At 39.9% G+C, this 18,460-nt stretch overlaps 2 protein-coding genes and 1 long non-coding RNA gene across 8 annotated transcripts; 1 reads left to right on the forward strand and 2 right to left on the reverse strand.

Moving 5' to 3' along the window:
• Nucleotides 1–696: 696 nt before the first annotated feature.
• Nucleotides 697–15,714, reverse strand: LOC134190857 (uncharacterized). Of its 6 annotated transcripts, XM_062659391.1 has the most exons (19): nucleotides 15,659–15,714; nucleotides 13,299–14,438; nucleotides 12,974–13,228; nucleotides 12,577–12,706; nucleotides 12,369–12,509; nucleotides 10,807–12,303; nucleotides 10,554–10,679; nucleotides 10,366–10,482; nucleotides 10,132–10,260; nucleotides 9,600–9,740; nucleotides 9,395–9,520; nucleotides 9,190–9,315; nucleotides 8,996–9,128; nucleotides 8,746–8,931; nucleotides 8,626–8,694; nucleotides 8,430–8,555; nucleotides 1,101–1,272; nucleotides 912–1,038; nucleotides 697–852 (listed from the first exon to the last, which is right to left on the reverse strand). In XM_062659391.1, exon 6 carries the CDS (start codon nucleotides 12,207–12,209, stop codon nucleotides 11,004–11,006), a length of 1,206 nt encoding a protein of 401 aa, XP_062515375.1. In that variant the 5' UTR covers nucleotides 12,210–12,303; nucleotides 12,369–12,509; nucleotides 12,577–12,706; nucleotides 12,974–13,228; nucleotides 13,299–14,438; nucleotides 15,659–15,714; the 3' UTR covers nucleotides 697–852; nucleotides 912–1,038; nucleotides 1,101–1,272; nucleotides 8,430–8,555; nucleotides 8,626–8,694; nucleotides 8,746–8,931; nucleotides 8,996–9,128; nucleotides 9,190–9,315; nucleotides 9,395–9,520; nucleotides 9,600–9,740; nucleotides 10,132–10,260; nucleotides 10,366–10,482; nucleotides 10,554–10,679; nucleotides 10,807–11,003. The 6 variants fall into 6 exon arrangements, with proteins under 6 accessions (XP_062515375.1, XP_062515374.1, XP_062515372.1 ...); XM_062659390.1 differs by having other exon boundaries at nucleotides 912–1,262; XM_062659388.1 differs by having other exon boundaries at nucleotides 912–1,272.
• A 361-nt stretch (nucleotides 15,715–16,075) lies between these two features.
• LOC134191021 (uncharacterized) lies at nucleotides 16,076–17,353 on the reverse strand. The gene is made up of 2 exons (XM_062659575.1): nucleotides 17,253–17,353; nucleotides 16,076–17,191 (listed from the first exon to the last, which is right to left on the reverse strand). The coding sequence occupies exon 2, from the start codon at nucleotides 17,167–17,169 to the stop codon at nucleotides 16,213–16,215; it is 957 nt and encodes a 318-aa protein (XP_062515559.1). The 5' UTR covers nucleotides 17,170–17,191; nucleotides 17,253–17,353; the 3' UTR covers nucleotides 16,076–16,212.
• A 39-nt stretch (nucleotides 17,354–17,392) lies between these two features.
• LOC134191023 (uncharacterized) lies at nucleotides 17,393–18,369 on the forward strand. Its single transcript, XR_009971710.1, has 3 exons — nucleotides 17,393–17,621; nucleotides 17,716–17,935; nucleotides 18,059–18,369. It is a non-coding gene; the product is annotated as an uncharacterized LOC134191023 (long non-coding RNA).
• Nucleotides 18,370–18,460: the final 91 nt, after the last annotated feature.

Below are 18,460 nucleotides of genomic sequence, written 5' to 3' on the forward strand. Positions count from 1 at the left end.
TGGAAATTTAATTACGCGATATTTAGAAATAAGTACACGGGTGGCCCATGGGTGTGCATTAATATCAACGCGCAACCTGAAGCTTTTGTAAGCTAGATATCTTATTTATCCGTCTATACGCAGCTACGTAGATTTCCGTACGGCACCTGCTAATTATTTAACATACAGAGCGTACAAGGGGGCTGTACATGTAAGATTGTCGACATTTATCACGCCAATTTTATATCTATTTAAGTTGAAATTTAAATACATTCAAAATATAATTTTAAGTTTGAATTTCTATTTAATTTAAAACTATTTTAAATTTAGTTTTAATTTATTTTTAATTAATTTAATTTTAATTTTTAATTTTTTAAATTTATCTTGATCTGCATGGCACAAACAAGCAAGCTGTATATATAAAGTATGCATGTAGTGTGTGTGTGTGTGTGTGTGTGTGTGTGTGTGTGTGTGCGTGCGTGCGTGCGTGCGTGCGTGCGTGTGTGTGCTATAACTATGGATATTTTCCAATTATATTTAATTCCATTTTTATGTAGCTGCTAGGAGAGTAGGTTGTACTACCGTGGTGTACAAGTACAGCTACTGATGTGATCGCATGTACAGCATTTTATTATGCATATTTAATGTTAAATTATGGTTGGGAGGTGTTATCAAATAAATTACAGAGTCTGAGGGCTAGATAGATAGATAGATAGATAGATAGATAGATAGATTTATTGGATATCATGAAAATTTTCTAGTACAATGACGTTAGATAGATACCGTAAACTACATAAAATGTCAGCTAAAACTCTAAGTTAACTTAAATAATTAATTAATGCGGTCGCGCTTGGACACGCCTGACTTCATCAACTAAAATAGAACCACCTTAATAATTAATGTAGACAATGTTCAATTTTTTATGATCTCACCAGCATTAAGTTTTCGCAGTATAGCGGAAAACCAACGTCTCCAGTAGGTCTTGAAGTCAGCATAGTGGTTCTTTTCTTCTTGATCTTTGGACTTAATTAAGTGACAAAGTGTTCAGCAGACAGTCAGCTGCAACACCCCAGGTGCCAAAGTGCTCACATGCAGGTATGCCGTTTGATGCACTACTGTACCTCCTGGAAGAATCTCACTGTCGTATTTAGCATTTTTCATTTCTTCTCTTTTCTTTGCAGCAAATCCACTCAGTTTGGCGCAAATTTTGACGACAGATAGATAGATAGCTGTTTTATTTATCCAGGGGAAAAACCTTCGGCAACATCGATCTTCCAGGCACCCTTCAGAAGACTATATATACACGAGCAACAGAGCTATATATACAAACATTTATTTTATTTTTTATAAATAACACTAACACTAACAGTTGTGCAATTAAGACTAATTAGGAAACGAGGAGTTGTCAAAATACTTTCTCAAGTTCTTCTTAAAACTATTATAGCCTTGCATAAAAGGAGAAAATAGATAATTTCCTAAGATAGGCTGAAAGGCTGTACCAAAGAACTTGGCCACGATAAAAGGAAGGCTGTTTGAGGCCGCTAGTTCTAGGGCGAGACACACAGAGACCCCAAGAATCAGCCAGTCCATATATAGTAACGTGGGTGCACTTCTCCTTGCAAAAGATGAGGTTATCCGGTACACCACAACCATACTGTAGGGAAAAAAGACGCCGGAAGATAGATTGGGCAGCTGTATTGAATGGTAAGTATTCGAACGATGAATTTGAACATTCTTTGCAAGGAAGCTAGTCTAGGCAAGCAGTGCGCTGATCAGTTGTCAAAAGATGTTCCCAAAAGATAGGTGCGTTGCGTAAGTACAGTCGTTGCCTTACAATGGTAGCTAAACGATCTTTCTGGATAGCTATCGTTCAACCACGTATGGATTACGGCTCTGTCATTAGGTCAGACGGATTTCATGAAATATCAAATCGGTTGGACTACCTGAAAAAGACAGCTTTTCGTTTGATTATGCATTAACATGAGTAGTGTATCTGGGATTATAAACCGTACCACCTGTCCCTTCACCATATTTTCACAGACTCGAGGGGCTGATCAGCCCCGAAGGGGTACGAAGATCCGAGAGGATGCAAAAATATGGTGAGGGGACAGGTGGTAAGATCTATAATCCCAGACCCACTACTGGAGCTCGTGCACTACCGATTTGCTTTCGCGTACACATGGTTGCGAAAGTATTCTGTTCCTCGCTATATATAGGGCCACCTAGGTTTTGTTTGTTGGCAACTTTCGGTATCGTGGTGTAGGTATAGTGTCTTGGGGCGATCTGGTATATATGCTTTGGTGGAAAAAGAGATAGCAACTTGGAGAGTGTCGCAACCATTTGATAGCCGTCGAAAGCTGGACCACCTTAGCGTACCAATGTTCTTGTGGTGTGTTGGAATGGAGTGTTGGGATAAAGAGAAAAAATAGTGCTTTGTATTGGAGAGGTACTAGTCGAAAGGTTGCAAAACGAGAGGTTGCCAACCGATTTTGTCCGCTCCTACAACCTTATTTTCGCATACTCGAGAGGTTGAGCAGCCCCGGCTGAAGGGAGTGTGAAAACGCGAGAGGATGCAAAAATAAGATGAACGGATATGTGGAAAGATTTAATGCCAGATACATGCACTACTAACATGAACTTTCAAGCTTAGGTCTTCGTCAAACACTAATCCAAGGTACAGTGCCGATTTAAGTGCATGGATACAGTTCTAAACCGTCCACAAAAAGGAAGACATAAAGATGAATCACAGTCAGAGACTCTGGATGGCTTAAAAAGAATTAATTCCCATTTGTTGGAGTAGGATGTCTAGGGCAAGGAGATTTATCTAACAGACATTGCCTTCCTGACAACCTGGAATCGACCAGTGAGATAGCTTTGAAACCAATTAACTGAAAGCTCTAGGTGAAACCCCAGCAAAAGACAATTATTAATGGTCGGCAGTGGTCTAAGTGTCAAACGCCTTAATTGCTCAAGTCAAGAAAGACGGCACCAGAATGATGAGCAGCATCCTCTTGACTAAGAAGATCGACTATCAGCAAGAGTACTCATAGCATCAACAGTCGAACGATCCCTTGCGAAAGCCATATTGACAGTCAGGCAGTAGACATCTTCTTTCCAGGAAATCAAGTCCAGGTAATCAAGTAGTTGCTTAAAAACAAAATGTTCAAGCACTTTTGACACACACGGAAGTAGTGATCGAGACTGGACGATAATGTGTAGTTACGGTCAGCTCTATCACCTTCCTTGGCAACTGCAGTTTCCATTCAGAAGGAAAATTACCCAGCAACAGTGACAAGTTAAAATAGAACAGAGAGATGATGAAATAGCTGCAGCTCCAAATTTGACAAATTTTGCTTCAATGCCATCCAAATTAAACTATTACCACGAGAAGAAAGAATGAAAAAAGAAACATCCTCCCCAACGATTGGTACGGAAGGTCAGCCAGATTGCAGTACGTCAGAGGCTGTACCACCACGTGTAACTCCCACAGTCATGTTAAACCTGGCACTAAGAGCTAAAACACCCGGTTAGCAACTCTAGCAATGCCCTTTGGATGAATAACAGAATTAATAATGTTCCAGAAAGCACGAGAATTCAGGTTCAATGCACCAATCATCGACTTGATTCCTTAATTTTCTGTACAGAATTCGATAGTTTAACCGTTCTTCAACAGATTTGAACCGGTTTATTGAAGACTTTAATTTCTACAGTAGTCCCGCTTTCCGAGTTTCAGATGAGATCAACAATTGACCTAGACATCCAAGGAAGGTGAGAACGACGAGTACGGCAACGGCGGCGTTTCAAAGGAACTTGTGTGTCAACAACAGATTGAAAACGACTACACCATGTTTGCCACTGATCATCGAGATTGTTAGAAGTATCCAACAAAGATCATGGCACTAACTCCATGCATGCAGGTCATGCAGAAACTTGTCCAAATTAAAAAGACATGTACATCTCCTATCATTTTTGCAACAACTGATTCTTGGAGATAGCCGAACAACATGAAATAACCTTATTATGATCACTGAGAGATGATGCGCAAGAGTCAAGAGATGCTGATCCAGAGAATCTATGACGCTGAGACGTTAAAATTACATCGATCAGTGACGAAGACGTGATTCGAGTTGGCTAGTTACTAAGCTGAGGAAGACATACCGTACCCTTAAATTTGGAAGAGAAAGAACATTCAGATCGAAGTTGATATCACCAAGAATCACTATATTGTTTGAGGACACTTATTTAAAGCCCTAGCTGTCAACTGATGATGAAAAGTTGTGTCGAAATTCATTCAAGTTGCTGTCAGGAGGACGTACGATAGATGCGCAACAAAGAAGAATCTTATCGTTGCGGCCCATTTGTGCTTCAACCCGATCTGACCTTTTGGAAGGGAGAGAGTTTGAGACACACACACACACACACACACACACACACACACACACACACACACACACACACACACACGCACGCACGCACGCACGCACGCACGCACGCGCCCGCACACACACACACACACACACACACACACACACACGCGCGCGCGCGCGCGTATGTATGTATGTATGTATGTATGTATGTGGCTCAATTGGTTAGAGTGTGGAGTTGGAGATTGGAAACATCCGGGACCTTCGGGTCAGAGTTCGAGTGCGGGAGGGCCACATACATAAGTTCCCTTGGGCAAGGAACTAACATACAATTGCCTCTCTCTCCGGAGTGTCAGGTTCTGTCCAAGAAGCAAAGAAGAAGTTTACATATAGACAGTGACTGCTGATAGTGTTTCAATTGTATACTAGTATCGTAGATTGTATACTAGTATCGTAGAAAGTATAGTAGCAAGTACTTAGTAGTGTCTGCAGTAACCTGGGCCCTAAGGGTCCTTGTAACAAAAAAAAAAAAAAAAAAAAAAAAAAAAATGTATGTATGTATCAGTATGTATGTATGTATGTATGTATGTATCAGTATGTATGTATGTATGTATGTATGTATGTATGTATGTATGTATGTGGTTCAATTGGTTAGAGTGTGCAGTTGGAGATTAGCAACATCCAGGACCTTTATGTCAGAGTTTAAGTGCGGGAGGGCCACATACATAAATTCCCTTGGCAAGGAACTAACATACAATTGCCTCACTCTCCGAAGTGTCAGTTCTGTCCAAGAAGAAGAAGTGACATATAGACAGTGACTGCTGATAGCATTGTAGCATCGTAGCATCGTAGCATTGTCGCATTGTAGCATCGTAGCATAGTCATTGCAGTATCGAACCTGAGCCTTAGGGGCTCTTGCATGTACGTAGGTACAAAAAAAATGTATGTATGTATGTATGTATGTATGTATAGACCTCCTCCCTCCATGACGAGAACAATCACGTGCACGACGATAAAGAGTGCTGTGAGGGAATTCTACTTCAGGGTCCAAAATGTTGGGCGATAATTTGGTTTCAGAGAGCGCAAAAGCAGATAGAGAGGCCTTATGAAAATGGACTGCAATGACCCACATTTCGGGAACAAACTATTTATATTCACATGAGCAAAACAGGAACCCGGATTGGATTTCCTGAAGGATTCCAATTCCGACAGAGATGCAATATTAGACATTGAAGTATAGCCAAATCATTATTGCTATCATCCTTCTTCAGAATAATTAGCCTTCAGATTTGAGGTAATTTTAAGTGATTTGTTGACTTGTCACTTAACTGCTGGCCATTACTTATCAGGGTGTGAGAGTGTAGAAGTTGATGTGAGTGTTGTTGGTTATGAGTGATTGTTGACAGCTTGACAAAGAAGCCACTTGCTATATAACAAGTCACGTGCTTAGATAAACCCATTGTGTTCATAGGATAATAACCGTCAACATACATTAATTAATCCAAATACGACATGATCACGTAACACTGTGTTTGTAAATGAAACAAAAATTGCAGGATTATTGAAATTACAATACAACAATGATATGCCATTTAGCAACATCATCAATTACGTGGAGTAGAGAGACACCAACAAACTGGACCTACTATCTAATGCAGTTTGCAGTTGTGTTGCCAGTGTCTGTTTCTCAATGCTACTGAAAGAGCTCTATGGATCGAAGTAGGGGACCTCCTACTGCCATCCAGAGAGATAATTTTAAGAGTTGCCTTCTGGGTTGATAATTATTTTTAAGGGGCACCCTAAATAGGTCTTATAAGGTAGTTAGTTGTATGTGTGGATACTGTACACTGACTAACAATATCTCTATCTAGTGAAGGAGGCAAGGTGTCAGATCTATGACTTTAACTGTTCTTTATACACAAACAGTCAAATATCGTGTAGCCTCGATACTCCAGACTGCTTTAATTAGCTAGTGGTGCTGCAAAACAGACTTGCATCATTAGCAGATTGTCTTGCATGAGATAAAACGTCCTGCTATAGTGTATGGAATTTGAGAAAAAATAGTCAAAGGGCACTGACTTTGGCGCAGCCATGGGACTGAACCTCAAGTCCACATGTACGCTGCCGTTAAACGGTAATGACCCCAGCTAGAAGGCTGAGTTCCTGTGCACTAAGTAAGAGCTATGGGCCATGCTAAGCAATCTCCTGGAGCCTGGTCAGGTGCTCGCAAAAGCACTGACTGCGACACCAACTGTGGTGTGGGCACTTGAAGTTCAACCCGGACCCCAGTGGCTGATAGACTTTGTCGCAGTCGGAGGCCTTTGCCACTCCAGTCAAAGACCAGGTACTCATTTATACTCCTGAGTCAAGAGAGGCAATTGTGTGTAAGTTTCTTGCCCAAGGAAATTATGCCATAGCTCGCCATCACTGTGACTTGAACTTGCAACCCTGCAAGGTCCCGGATGTTTCCATTCACGAAATGCACTCTCTAACCACAGCACCACACGCATGCATGTGTGCGAGCGCGTGCGCGCACGCACACACACACACACACACACACACACACACACACACACACACACACCACACACACAGTGTTCGAAATTCCCACTCGCCTACTCACCAATGGCGAGTCCAAATCAAAGTTGGCGAGTAGAAAGCAGCGGTCCACCCACCAAAGAAGAGGATAGGGGTGTTGGAATTGTAGTCAGGAGGTGTTGAGTTTAGGTATCCTGTCGGGCTAATTGTGTACATAAGTATTGAAGCATTGGAAAGCGCATGTTGGCTGTCAGAATGGTAATCATATCTATCTAAATTGTCCATTTATATTGTGTTGTGGGAAAGACAGTTACCTAGAACAGCTGCTGACACCCAATCTCATTTACACTACTGTGTACAACTAAAATGCCACCGATGACCGCAAAAGTGGACAAAGAATGTGACTGCAAACTTTCTTTGTGAATTAAACCAGTTACAGTACCTCATCATGCTATATTACCTACATTATCTGTCTGTGTAATGATAAGTTCAAATTCACCTGTAGGTTTCTTCCAATGCAATATCATGATCATGTTGTATAGCCACCTTTCAGAAACCATCTAATCGCCTACAATATGCAGTGAGTTGTAAGGGAGTATAGTTTTATAGCCAAATGTTAGTGGCATATTCAATCTAGTCTGAATCTACTCCTATAAGGTCAACTACACCAGGACTTGCACACAGCTACATGTATCTTGCAGTCCACATGCACATGCATTTTACAGTATGGCTCAAGAAATCTAAGATGAACATTTACATTGTAGGTGTACATGAATCCATATAAACAGTGGTTTAGAGCTTTTATGCATGATTAACTTAGGTTAGTCTAATAGCTAGGTCATGATGAAAATGTGAATACCATGGTCAGTTCAAAATGTAGAAACCTTTGATCCTACATAGGTTATTAATTAATTTCTATATGAACAAAATTCGAAAAACTTAAGTTAAGAGGCGTCTTTATATTGCACCTAGCTTATGGCAAGAAATCGTTTCCAAAAAAGAATCAAGAATGATGATGAGCACAAGGATAAAATGTAATGCACTTGTATTTTTGTTGTAAAACAAAGTCAATCATTAATACACATAAGTATAGTCTAGTAATTACAGCAGATTCTATTACACAATCACTACTAACTTTTAGACATAGCTAGCTTGTTAATTAATAAATAATTAATTACAAGGGGAAGTGTGTATCTATCATAGTTTTGATGATATTTATTCATATCATATAACTTCTCAAAGCAAACAATATAATTATTACAAGTTTCAACACGAATTTACTTATTCTTATTGTAATTGTATCAGTTACTAATATATATATATATATATATTAATTTATGCATGCATTGGAACTCCAAGGATTTTACTTTGGCGAGTAGAAAATTTTGCGAATTTCGAACACTGACACACACACACACACACACACACACACACACACAGGTATAATGAACAATATATTTTAGAAGATAAAAACAGCCTTCACACAGTCAACATTATCTAGACACTTAATATTTATAATCCTCCGTATACAAACAAACAACTGTATACCAATAGCTTTCTGTGCTGGCTGTGAAACCATTGTAGCAGCTCCAACTTCGATTTGCATGTAGAACAAGTCTTTAGCTCTAGCATAATCTTTCCAAGTATATGCACTCCTTGCTATTAGTTTTAGCACTACACATACAAGCATATAATTACATCAACAATGGAAATATTATCAAATTACACATCACAGAGATCATACTAGTGGCCTTCTCATCTATAGTCTCCTCATCAATTTTCATGCCATACGTAGCAGCAAGGTCCGCCAACACTGTCATCAGTAAAGTTATTATGTACTGTAAAGCAAGTGAAAAGATCTCACCGTTCAATATTTTGTCATCACAATTTGGACAAAATAACAGTATGTTGAGAGACTTCGTAAATGCTTCTCGTGCTTGATGGATTGTTTCTCGTGCTTGATGGATTCCTAGTAGCATTTGTTCAAATGTTGCCTTTCTTCCTAAATAATGTAGCATCAGCACATGACAAGCTCCAAGCATTGCATAACCTACAGCACAGTATATACAACTGGATTGCAACACATAAATAGTAACATTTAATACGCATATTACTGCATTCATAGACCAGCTTTACGACAAGGCGGTAACTGTTTCTGTTCTCTAATTTCTATACACTGATCAAGATGCTTTACAGCATCAGTGAAATTGCCCATGTTCGAATATATTCCACCAATATCCATGAGAGCTGAACAGAAAACATACAACCTTTAATATGATGTCATGTTGAGTCAATAATGTTAACAAACTGTCAGCAATTTCCACATGATAAGAAGTGTCCTCCTGCTGGTACAGCTCTAATGCTTCCTTATAACACGTCAGAGCTTCAACTGAATCATCTCTCATCTGATGTGTGCTTCCTAATTCTTTTATTACTGCATATAGTATAAATAAAAAGTTAATTGAAGCAGAATCGTAAAAACAAAACGTTAACAGATGCAAAACTACACTGACCATCACATAGTCTTCTACGTGAATCAGGCATATTTGCCTCGTCAAGTTTCCTGATCTCGTTCAGTTGTTCAATGCATGTTTCCAAGTTTCCTAATTTCCTGCTACATCTAGCAATTTGCACTTTACCTACAATAACCAGAATTAAAAAATATCCGGAAAATAACTTCAATAGTGCACAAATTATATTAACAATCAATTCACGTACAATAGAAAATCTCTGAACTTTCTGATGGTAGCAAAGACTGAGCAACAGACAAAGCTGTTTTTGCTCTTTCCAATGTTTCAGTAAGCTTTTCTTTTGATCCATCAGGTCTTTCAACCTCACACTGACACTTGAGACGCATGACTACATAAAGACATGAACGAAAACAAAATCATAATTTTACTGTCTATGTGTACTTTCATTCTATATATGTACAATATAACATATCCTAGCAATCATATATATGTAGAGTGTCATTCAAGTCAACTATCATGGCTTTGAGTCTCCATCAATTAACACTTTCTCTATCATAAATGCATGCTTTTAATTTCACACAACACCTAACACACAAATACAACATGTCATATGATATACAACAAAACCATAATGAAAGATTCTGCACATCTCAATACAGTTGACCCTCACACTCTTTAACTAATTACTGCCAATGACAAGCACTAGATGCCTCCCACTTCACAAGCAAATAGTGCAAAATTGACTTATGAGAAGTTACAAATATTACAAAATATCTCACCCAAAAGATGTTGATCAAGAAAATTATCAGAATCAACTCTGGAAAGCAATTTCCATGACCTATCCAATAAATCATCTGCTTTTTCAAATTCTCCAATGGTTAAAAAACAACTTGATAATCTTGACATCACTGTATAACAGAAATCACAATATGAAGTCAATTTAATAAACCTTTGACTTGCCACAGCATTACATTCAACAATAAGCACGCAAATTCATGATTCAAATTCTTTACCTTCTATCTACTCAGATTCCTCCAAATCATTTAACTTTTCCATCACTTGTTGGCATAATTTTATTGCTTTGTCTCGTCTACCCCTATTAGAGTAGTTCTCTGCCATGAAGCATCCAACTAACAAATAAATAAACTGCTATTGCAGCAAACACTACAGAGACTAAACAAATCTGTCTTTAATTTAATACCAAAAGCAAATTCAGGTCCAACATGTTCTCCAAAAGTTTTCATCAGCAACATCTGCTCTTTCAGATAAAATTTCTCTTCTTCAAATTTGTTTAGCATGTGATAGCAATAACAAAGCATCTCCAACACTATGTACAACAAACGGTTAATAACACTAAGAAAATAAAACAAGATATGAATTAAATTGTAATAATTTCAGAAAATATACATATGCACTCCTGATCTTTCAATACATCATCAACTGTCTTATCTTACCAACTTTATGATGTGTATACATTTCTTTCTTCTCATCTGGTTTTAGCTCATCAATCATCTTCTTGCTTTTCAGATTCAAATCTAATGCTTCCTTTATTTTCAACTTGTGGCAATATGCCTTACTCAAAAGATTACTTGCTAAATAACACAAAGTGATAACCAACACTACACATTTGAACCAACAAGTAAAAATGCAGTTATCCCTCTATGACCCAAGTGCGTTTGACCTCATGTGGCAAACTGTGCAACTGCATTGCTTTGTCGTACCATTTTTCACACAAATAGTACGATAGTTCGGGAGGCTGGAACTCCAAAGAAGCAGCACACGTATCCCTAACCAAATCCAAGCAAGTTGGTATTTCTACACCAGCTAGCAATACACGATTAGCCAATGAATACGAGTGAGAAGCAAGTTGAAGTCGTATATCACTTGGAAGACAATTCAACTCCATTTCACTGTGTGGTAGATAAAACAGCATATTTTGGCAAACAACAGCTAGTTTGCGTTCCATCTCATCTGGCTGCTGCTTGACACGTTCCATCACTGTTGACTGCACCAATGGATGAATATTCAAAGTATAACCTTTTGCTGTCTCATGCCATTCAACTAAATTGTGTGAAGACAAAGTTGAGACACACAAACTGTATTCATACTTGGCACATTCACTAAGCACAAGAGGACGAACTAGCTTCTCTGGAATGTCTCTTGAAGACAGAAATGATGCATATTCAAGTAGAGACAACGCTTTAGGATTCTCTCTTGCAACCAACTCAATGTCCATCTGCCATGTCAGATGAGCATGACTACATGACATCACAGAATTTCTCACATTTTTTACAACATCTCTGTCATGTTCACTTAAATTCAACTCATCAATATTCCCGTCACTCAACTGTTTCAAATCAGGAGGCTGAGTTACATCAGCTTCCATAAATACTTCACGTAGATGACTTGCTCTAGAGTAATGCAACAGTTTGTCAAGATCTAATGCTAAAGCCTCAAGTTCAACTTCATTTGTTTTCAACAGTTTGTAATATTCCTCATAGCTTAAACATGCCTTTCGCATATATGTGCCTGCATGAGCAAGAGCAATTGGTAGCTTTTCTATGGGAGGTTCAACTGACAATTTGGTGGCTGCTGCTGTTTCTTGACTGTTTGACGGTTGACGACCAGACCACATGGTTACAGCTGCCACAGCATCTTCAGCTTCCAAACAACCAAGAGAGATGACATGATTTACTTTCTGCAACACAGAACAATCATCACATTGAGTTGTGATCAATACATGGACACAAGCAGTTGAACGAGGAAGAATTTTAGGCAAAGAAAGAGAGATCATCTGCACCATCATAGACCAGCAACATCTTAGAAAGCTTGGAAATGTGGTTAAGCAGCACTGCATTCTTGTGTTGTAATGGCTTATAACTGCTGTTTGCGTCGTCAAAATGACTTTGAGTACGTAAAGCAGAAGGTGAACTTAGAGACAAAACTGTGAGCTATAAACAGGAAATGTGTTCATTGTTGACAAAGAACTACCAGTAATGTGAGTCAATGTGTTTACATTGTTTATAACTGAGTTTGTAAGCGTTGCCCATGATTCTGCATTGAAATACAGCACTCCATCACTATACAAATGTTTGCATAGAAAAGCATATTTGGCTGCTAAAGATGATTTCCCCACTCCGCACATTCCTTTGATCACCTAAATGAAATACACAAAACAATCAGCTGATACCAAATGACTCATTGACACTGACATGTAAACACACCACACAGCAGAATTTCAATAACGTAGACACTTGTGGAGCATTTTCTCCCCACATTGTGTTGGACAATACTGTCAACTCTTGCGACCACAAAATTGTTTTGCTCCCATTAGCTCATTGGGAAACACTATACCTAACATACAAGGAAGAGATCATACAAGTCTTGCTGTGCTTTGCTTCTGCAACTGCTACTGAATTATTACATGTGCTAAGCTCAACAATAGCAATCAGCGAACACAATTTAATAAATAAGATAATATAACACAAGTACAACCAATATACGCTTCCAGCAAAAAGTAACAAAATCAGACTATTCTAGACTTTGTAAAGTTGCCTCAAAACACACATTTTAAAAACAAAATCTACAACACCAACATCACAACATATTATAGTCTCTTACTTGCAATGGCTTCTCCCTTCTTCTGCTCTTCAATCTCTTTTAGCTCAGCTTTCACCTTCTCTATAGTTGCATTGTCTCCTACCATCGACTGCCATTTGCATAGCATCATAAATGCTATTTCCTTCTTTGTATGAACCTCCAGTTCTATCATCTCAACATCCCATCTGCTCACGTTGAGACGATCAGCCAAATCACGCCACTTGTCACCCACCATGTCAGACAAATCAAACAACTGAGCCTTCACTGACCCAGAACCTACAAACAATAAAGCAAATACAATATATTTTCACATAACTGCCTGCATATCGTTATCAACATCACGTACTGATCACAGACTTCTTTTCAGTGATGAAATGTCTCAGAAATGCAGCTGAAGTGGCAGCAGCATAAGCTTCATAATACATCAGTTTGCTGCTCTCAGTGCCGTAGTCAGATATTCCCTTCATCACAACAGGTAATCCAGGACTGAAACTGTCTGTCGCTTGTTCCATGAATGAATGAGCTTCTCTATCAATAGCTCTGATGTTGTGATCTGCCATTCGCTGTTTCACATTTGTCATGTCAAGTAGCTCTGTGTCCATGAAAACTGATCCTATTGATGCTAATACAACAGTAAAAGTTTTTTCTTCATGTGGAAATTCCACTTGGACATTAGCATATAACTGTCCTGCTTCAGTTGCCTTGTATTCCCATTGCTTGTCTTCTACATATACCAATGGGTTATGCTCCTTCTACATCTTCTCTAACACCTCATCAATGTCAAGTTTGGTCAAACCCAAACTTTTGGATTCCACTGTTGTAAGAAGTCTTCTCTTACTGATGCCTTCATTATCTAACACACACTCTAACAGAAGCTCCTTCACATATCGTGGACTGGCACGATATAATACAGCAGGAACATATGATGACCACTTGTGACTTTCTCTCATTTCGACAAGCTCATTCAGTGCTGGGAAAAGCTGTTTGTCCAATTCCTTGTAAGAAACACGAGATTGAACTATTCCATCTTCCTTCTCTAACCCTTCACATTCTGTAATTGTGTTGCTGCCAACCACAACAGTCCCATAGTCTATTCCTCTGTACTTGTCTTCTTCTCTGGCACAAATGCCCGTCATTGCAATCAAACCAACAGTAAAATGTTTTGCCAGATCAGGAACAAGCTTCGTAGACTCAATACGACCCGAACCCACCTGAGCTACCATGGCAACATTCAAAGGCAAATTATTCCATCCACGACATAAACAAAGATTGTAAGGGAGATCTGTGTGAACTCCTTCAAACTTGCTGTTTGTTTCGTGTTCAAACACGCGACTTGCAGCCTGCAACTCTGACTCCCGAGGACAAACAATCAGCACATCAAAATGATCTCGTTTTGCCATCTCAAAATCAATGGCACAATAAACGTAGAAAGAATTGATCAATAAGCTTTAGTTGACTTTGACTTTGCTTGTATAATCAACTTTACCTAAATCCATAATCAATTAATTAAACACCTCATGATAAACATTAATTGCCGAGTGTAGCGAGGCTTCTAATCAGGGTGGTCCTATAATGGACCTATTGAGAAATGGGCGTGGTCCTATATGGCTCTATTGAGCTTGTGTGTGTGTGTGTGTGTGTGTGTGTGTGTGTGTGTGTGTGTGTGTGTGTGTGTGTGTGTGTGTGTTTGTGTGTAAATCTTATCCGTGTCCGACTACAGATGAGTCCAAGAACGATTCCTGCAAGTGACCAAACGGGCAAAGAAAATGCTTCATGAAGTTGTACTTGACAAGCAAGAAACACCTTCATGAGTTGAATGCCACCTACAGTCAACTATTCACACGTCCCATATTTACAGTATGATCAATCCTTTACTACACTGCGCTGCATCTAACACTGTTGATAGTCAATGTTTGCCGATATCAATTTCTATGTCAGTAAATACCATACCACTGTCGTTACAACGGAACTGAGTGCATACCTAGACTGTACATTTGCAAAACGACGACTACATATACCAGGCCTATATACGTAATCTAAACTACTAGGAAGTTTGCATGTTTACTTCCATGACAGCTAGGGTTTCAACAAATACGTATTGTATAGCTAGGACTCGGCGTTTCAGTAGACGGTCTGAAAACTCTGTTGGACGTGTTACTCACGAACGCGAGGCGCCTACGGATATCGTACAACTAGTTAAATTAATTAAGACTATAAAATGTGCATGTAAATTGTTTACTGTCGCAAGATTTAGAGTGTGCAACCCTACTTCCACGCTCTCACAACACGTGATATAATCAAATGCAAGAACGCACCCCACAGTTTACCGTAAGAGCGAAGAAGAAGCCCGGGGATGCGACCCACCTGGTTCTGCACGTGACGTCTTGTGACTACTGTACACTACAACTTCTCGTACACTCCGGCAACTTCTTTACAGTGCTGACCGCTGTACGGCGAGGGCAGTGAAGAGACTGATGGGGCGGTGCACCCAGTCGGCGCTCTAGCTAGCTGGTCATCACCTTTGCCGGCGTTTGCTAACAGGAGTTGAGACTAATTCATAGAAGCGGAAGCGCCCGCTTCTATCCTATCCTGTGTACATGTACGGTCGGTGGAAGGAGTAGTCGGCAGAAGGTGTTACGTACAGTTTGTACTGCGGCGGTTGCGAGGGGGGATACTGGACGCTCCCTTATACTACTGCAAACTTACCTCTTTCCAATCGTTGACAGTCACAGATGTTGAAAATTCCACAAAGTGACGTCCCGCGAAATAACTATTGCGCCTGCGCAGAAGAGCTGTTTGATAGTTACAGATCGGTGTAGTTTCGATGAGATGTACTTTGGTCAAATTTGAAAAGTTTGTTTTCTATTCACCTTAGATATTACCGTATTTTCGCAAATAGTGCCCCACGGAGTACTATTTTTGATTCTCCTGAAAACATAGTGCAACATTATTTAAATATGGCCATGGGGCACGATTCAAGGATTCAAGTATGCCACATTATTATTTCACAAACACAGACTGTTCGTCTGCATAGCATCACACTACACAAACAGATTAATCTTATCCTAAGTGGTGTTCAGAAGGCTCATAGCCGTGGAAGGGAGGGTGTAAACATGGCGTCAATTAGCAGTTCTAGTAACAATTTGTTGTAATCATCTAAGCTAAGCTATTGTAGTACCCTTGAATATTCTGTTCCAGTAAAAATAACATCATAAACTTAGAAAGATACTGGCTAACTACAAAGTTGTCTGACTGTTATATCAAAGGTCATCATTCCACTTACCACTTGCTTTCTGGGTCTCTCTTGCTTTCTTTGTTTTCTCATATCTTTCACTGGACCCTCTGATCTCTCCAAGTTTTCCATTTTGATAATCAGTGAATGCCTGCTGTATTTCCTCCCACGTGTTCATTACAAATGGACCATGTTGCACTACTGGCTCCTTTATTGGCTCTCCAGCCAGTAAGAGTACTCGGAATTCTTCATCGGGACCGGCTGATACAGTAAACGAGCTACCATCTCCCATTGTTCCCACTTCACCCATCTTGGCGGGCTTCTTCTCAGCCCCAAGGAAACCAGATCCTCGCCATACATATGCAAACCCATTGTAGCTGTCAGGTATAGGCTGTGTAAAAGAGGCACCCGGTGAAAGACGTATGTCAAGGTACAGAATTGGCGTTCGAGTCTCGATTGTAGCACTTGTTCCGAGAGCTTCTCCTGCAATTACTTTAACAGTCACTTTCCCATCGCTCGTCCTAGCCATAGGAATTCTTTCTGGTGGAGTATCCTGATAACGAGGTTTGATCATCTTATCCTTCTTCGGTAGATTGACCCACAATTGAAATCCCTCCATGCGACCCCCTTTCTCCAGTAACTCATCGCTGGGCATTTCACTATGCACCACACCAGATCCAGCGGTCATCCATTGTACCCAACCTGGACTCAAGACGCCCGAATTGCCAGCGCTATCCTGGTGTTTCATACCGCCATCAATAACATACGAAACCGTCTCAAATCCTCGATGAGGATGATCCGGTGCTCCCACAGCTTCTCCTGGTCCGTATTCCACCGGTCCCATGTGATCTAACATCAGGAAAGGGTCACAGTTGCGAATACGTCCTCCAATCGGTCGCCGGACTAAAAATCCTCCTCCTTCACGTTGCTGATGGGCTACAGCAAAGTTTTCTACACGCCGAGCTACCGCCACTTGGCCAGACATGACGAACGACAACGCTTGACAACTAATAGAAACGAGTAGAGACAGTGTTCTGATTTTCAACATCAAAGACGGTTTTCTTATACCTGATGATGAGGTCACGCAAGCAGTAGGACTAATGCTTAGTCGAGTGACAGGCAAACGAATGATGACTCATTACACGCACAACTACGCATGGGCGAAAGCTATCCTCCCGGATAATGTCGTGAACTTCGTTGGCTCACGTAGTACACTTACCATTTCGTTGAAGCAGCTTGTCGTTCGCTACTTAATTAAGCTTTTGCACGTGCGCCTAGATCTAATTAGACTCTCATTTAAGTGACAACGGACACCAGAGGTGCACGGCCTTGAGAGAGCCGTAGCTACTCGCTACTGTGACGTACAGAATAGAACGTGAAGGCAACAGGAGATAGGAAGATTAGAACAAGGCTAGGATCAGGTGTTCAGTGTTGGATGTGAGCTGCGGTTAATTAAGTAACTTAAATAATTACCTATTTACTAATGCAACACTCTTTAGTTAGAAACAGCATGAAATGACCTCTTGTCTAGATAACTGGAAGATTCGGATTAACTTATGCAGAAGCAGAAATATGGAAGCTCCTTATTTGTCATCTCGATGAAGATCCTGTTTAATTAATTAAATTAAGGCAAGTCTGTTTCAGATGGTGGACCGTGCAGCTGTGACAGTAATTTTTATAAAATCGAGTTGAGTTTATTGGGAAGTCAACTGGACTGGAAATTGAACACAAGCTTGTTGGTTACTATGCAGGTATGATGACGAAACATACTGTACAACAAAAACATTTGAATCAAACATGCTGATGTAATTGTTTTTAATTTACATGGTCATATTTAATAATTTGCTTAATTTTGAGCGCTTTTTGTGTGATAGAAGTTGACGAGTGACGAGTCTGCTGCTTTTGACTTCCTGGCAGCTGATGATCTAGCAAACATGTTCATGCAGATATTTCCAGACTGATTTCCAGTGTGATATTGGATGTCGCTCTGACTGAGAAACTGAATCCTCTTGTTCAGTCATTTGAGGATTGGATGACGACAAATAAAGAGAATTTGAGAGCATGTGATTGCATGCTTTGTGGTAGGGGTAGAACAATGATGAATGCTTGCTGTGTAATCGCTTTACTGCATGGCAACATGCAGATTTGGAATAGCTTTAAAATCTTCTCAGCCAAACATGCAGCATAGAATACATCTTTGATTGTCTCTATCACATGCAAACAGAAACTGGTAGCCTCGACCTCCCAGATCCGTGTAGCGACAATTATAGCCGCGG

Source organism: Corticium candelabrum, chromosome 15, assembly GCF_963422355.1.
Source record: "Corticium candelabrum chromosome 15, ooCorCand1.1, whole genome shotgun sequence".
In the NCBI taxonomy this organism is placed as follows: Eukaryota; Metazoa; Porifera; class Homoscleromorpha; order Homosclerophorida; family Plakinidae; genus Corticium; species Corticium candelabrum.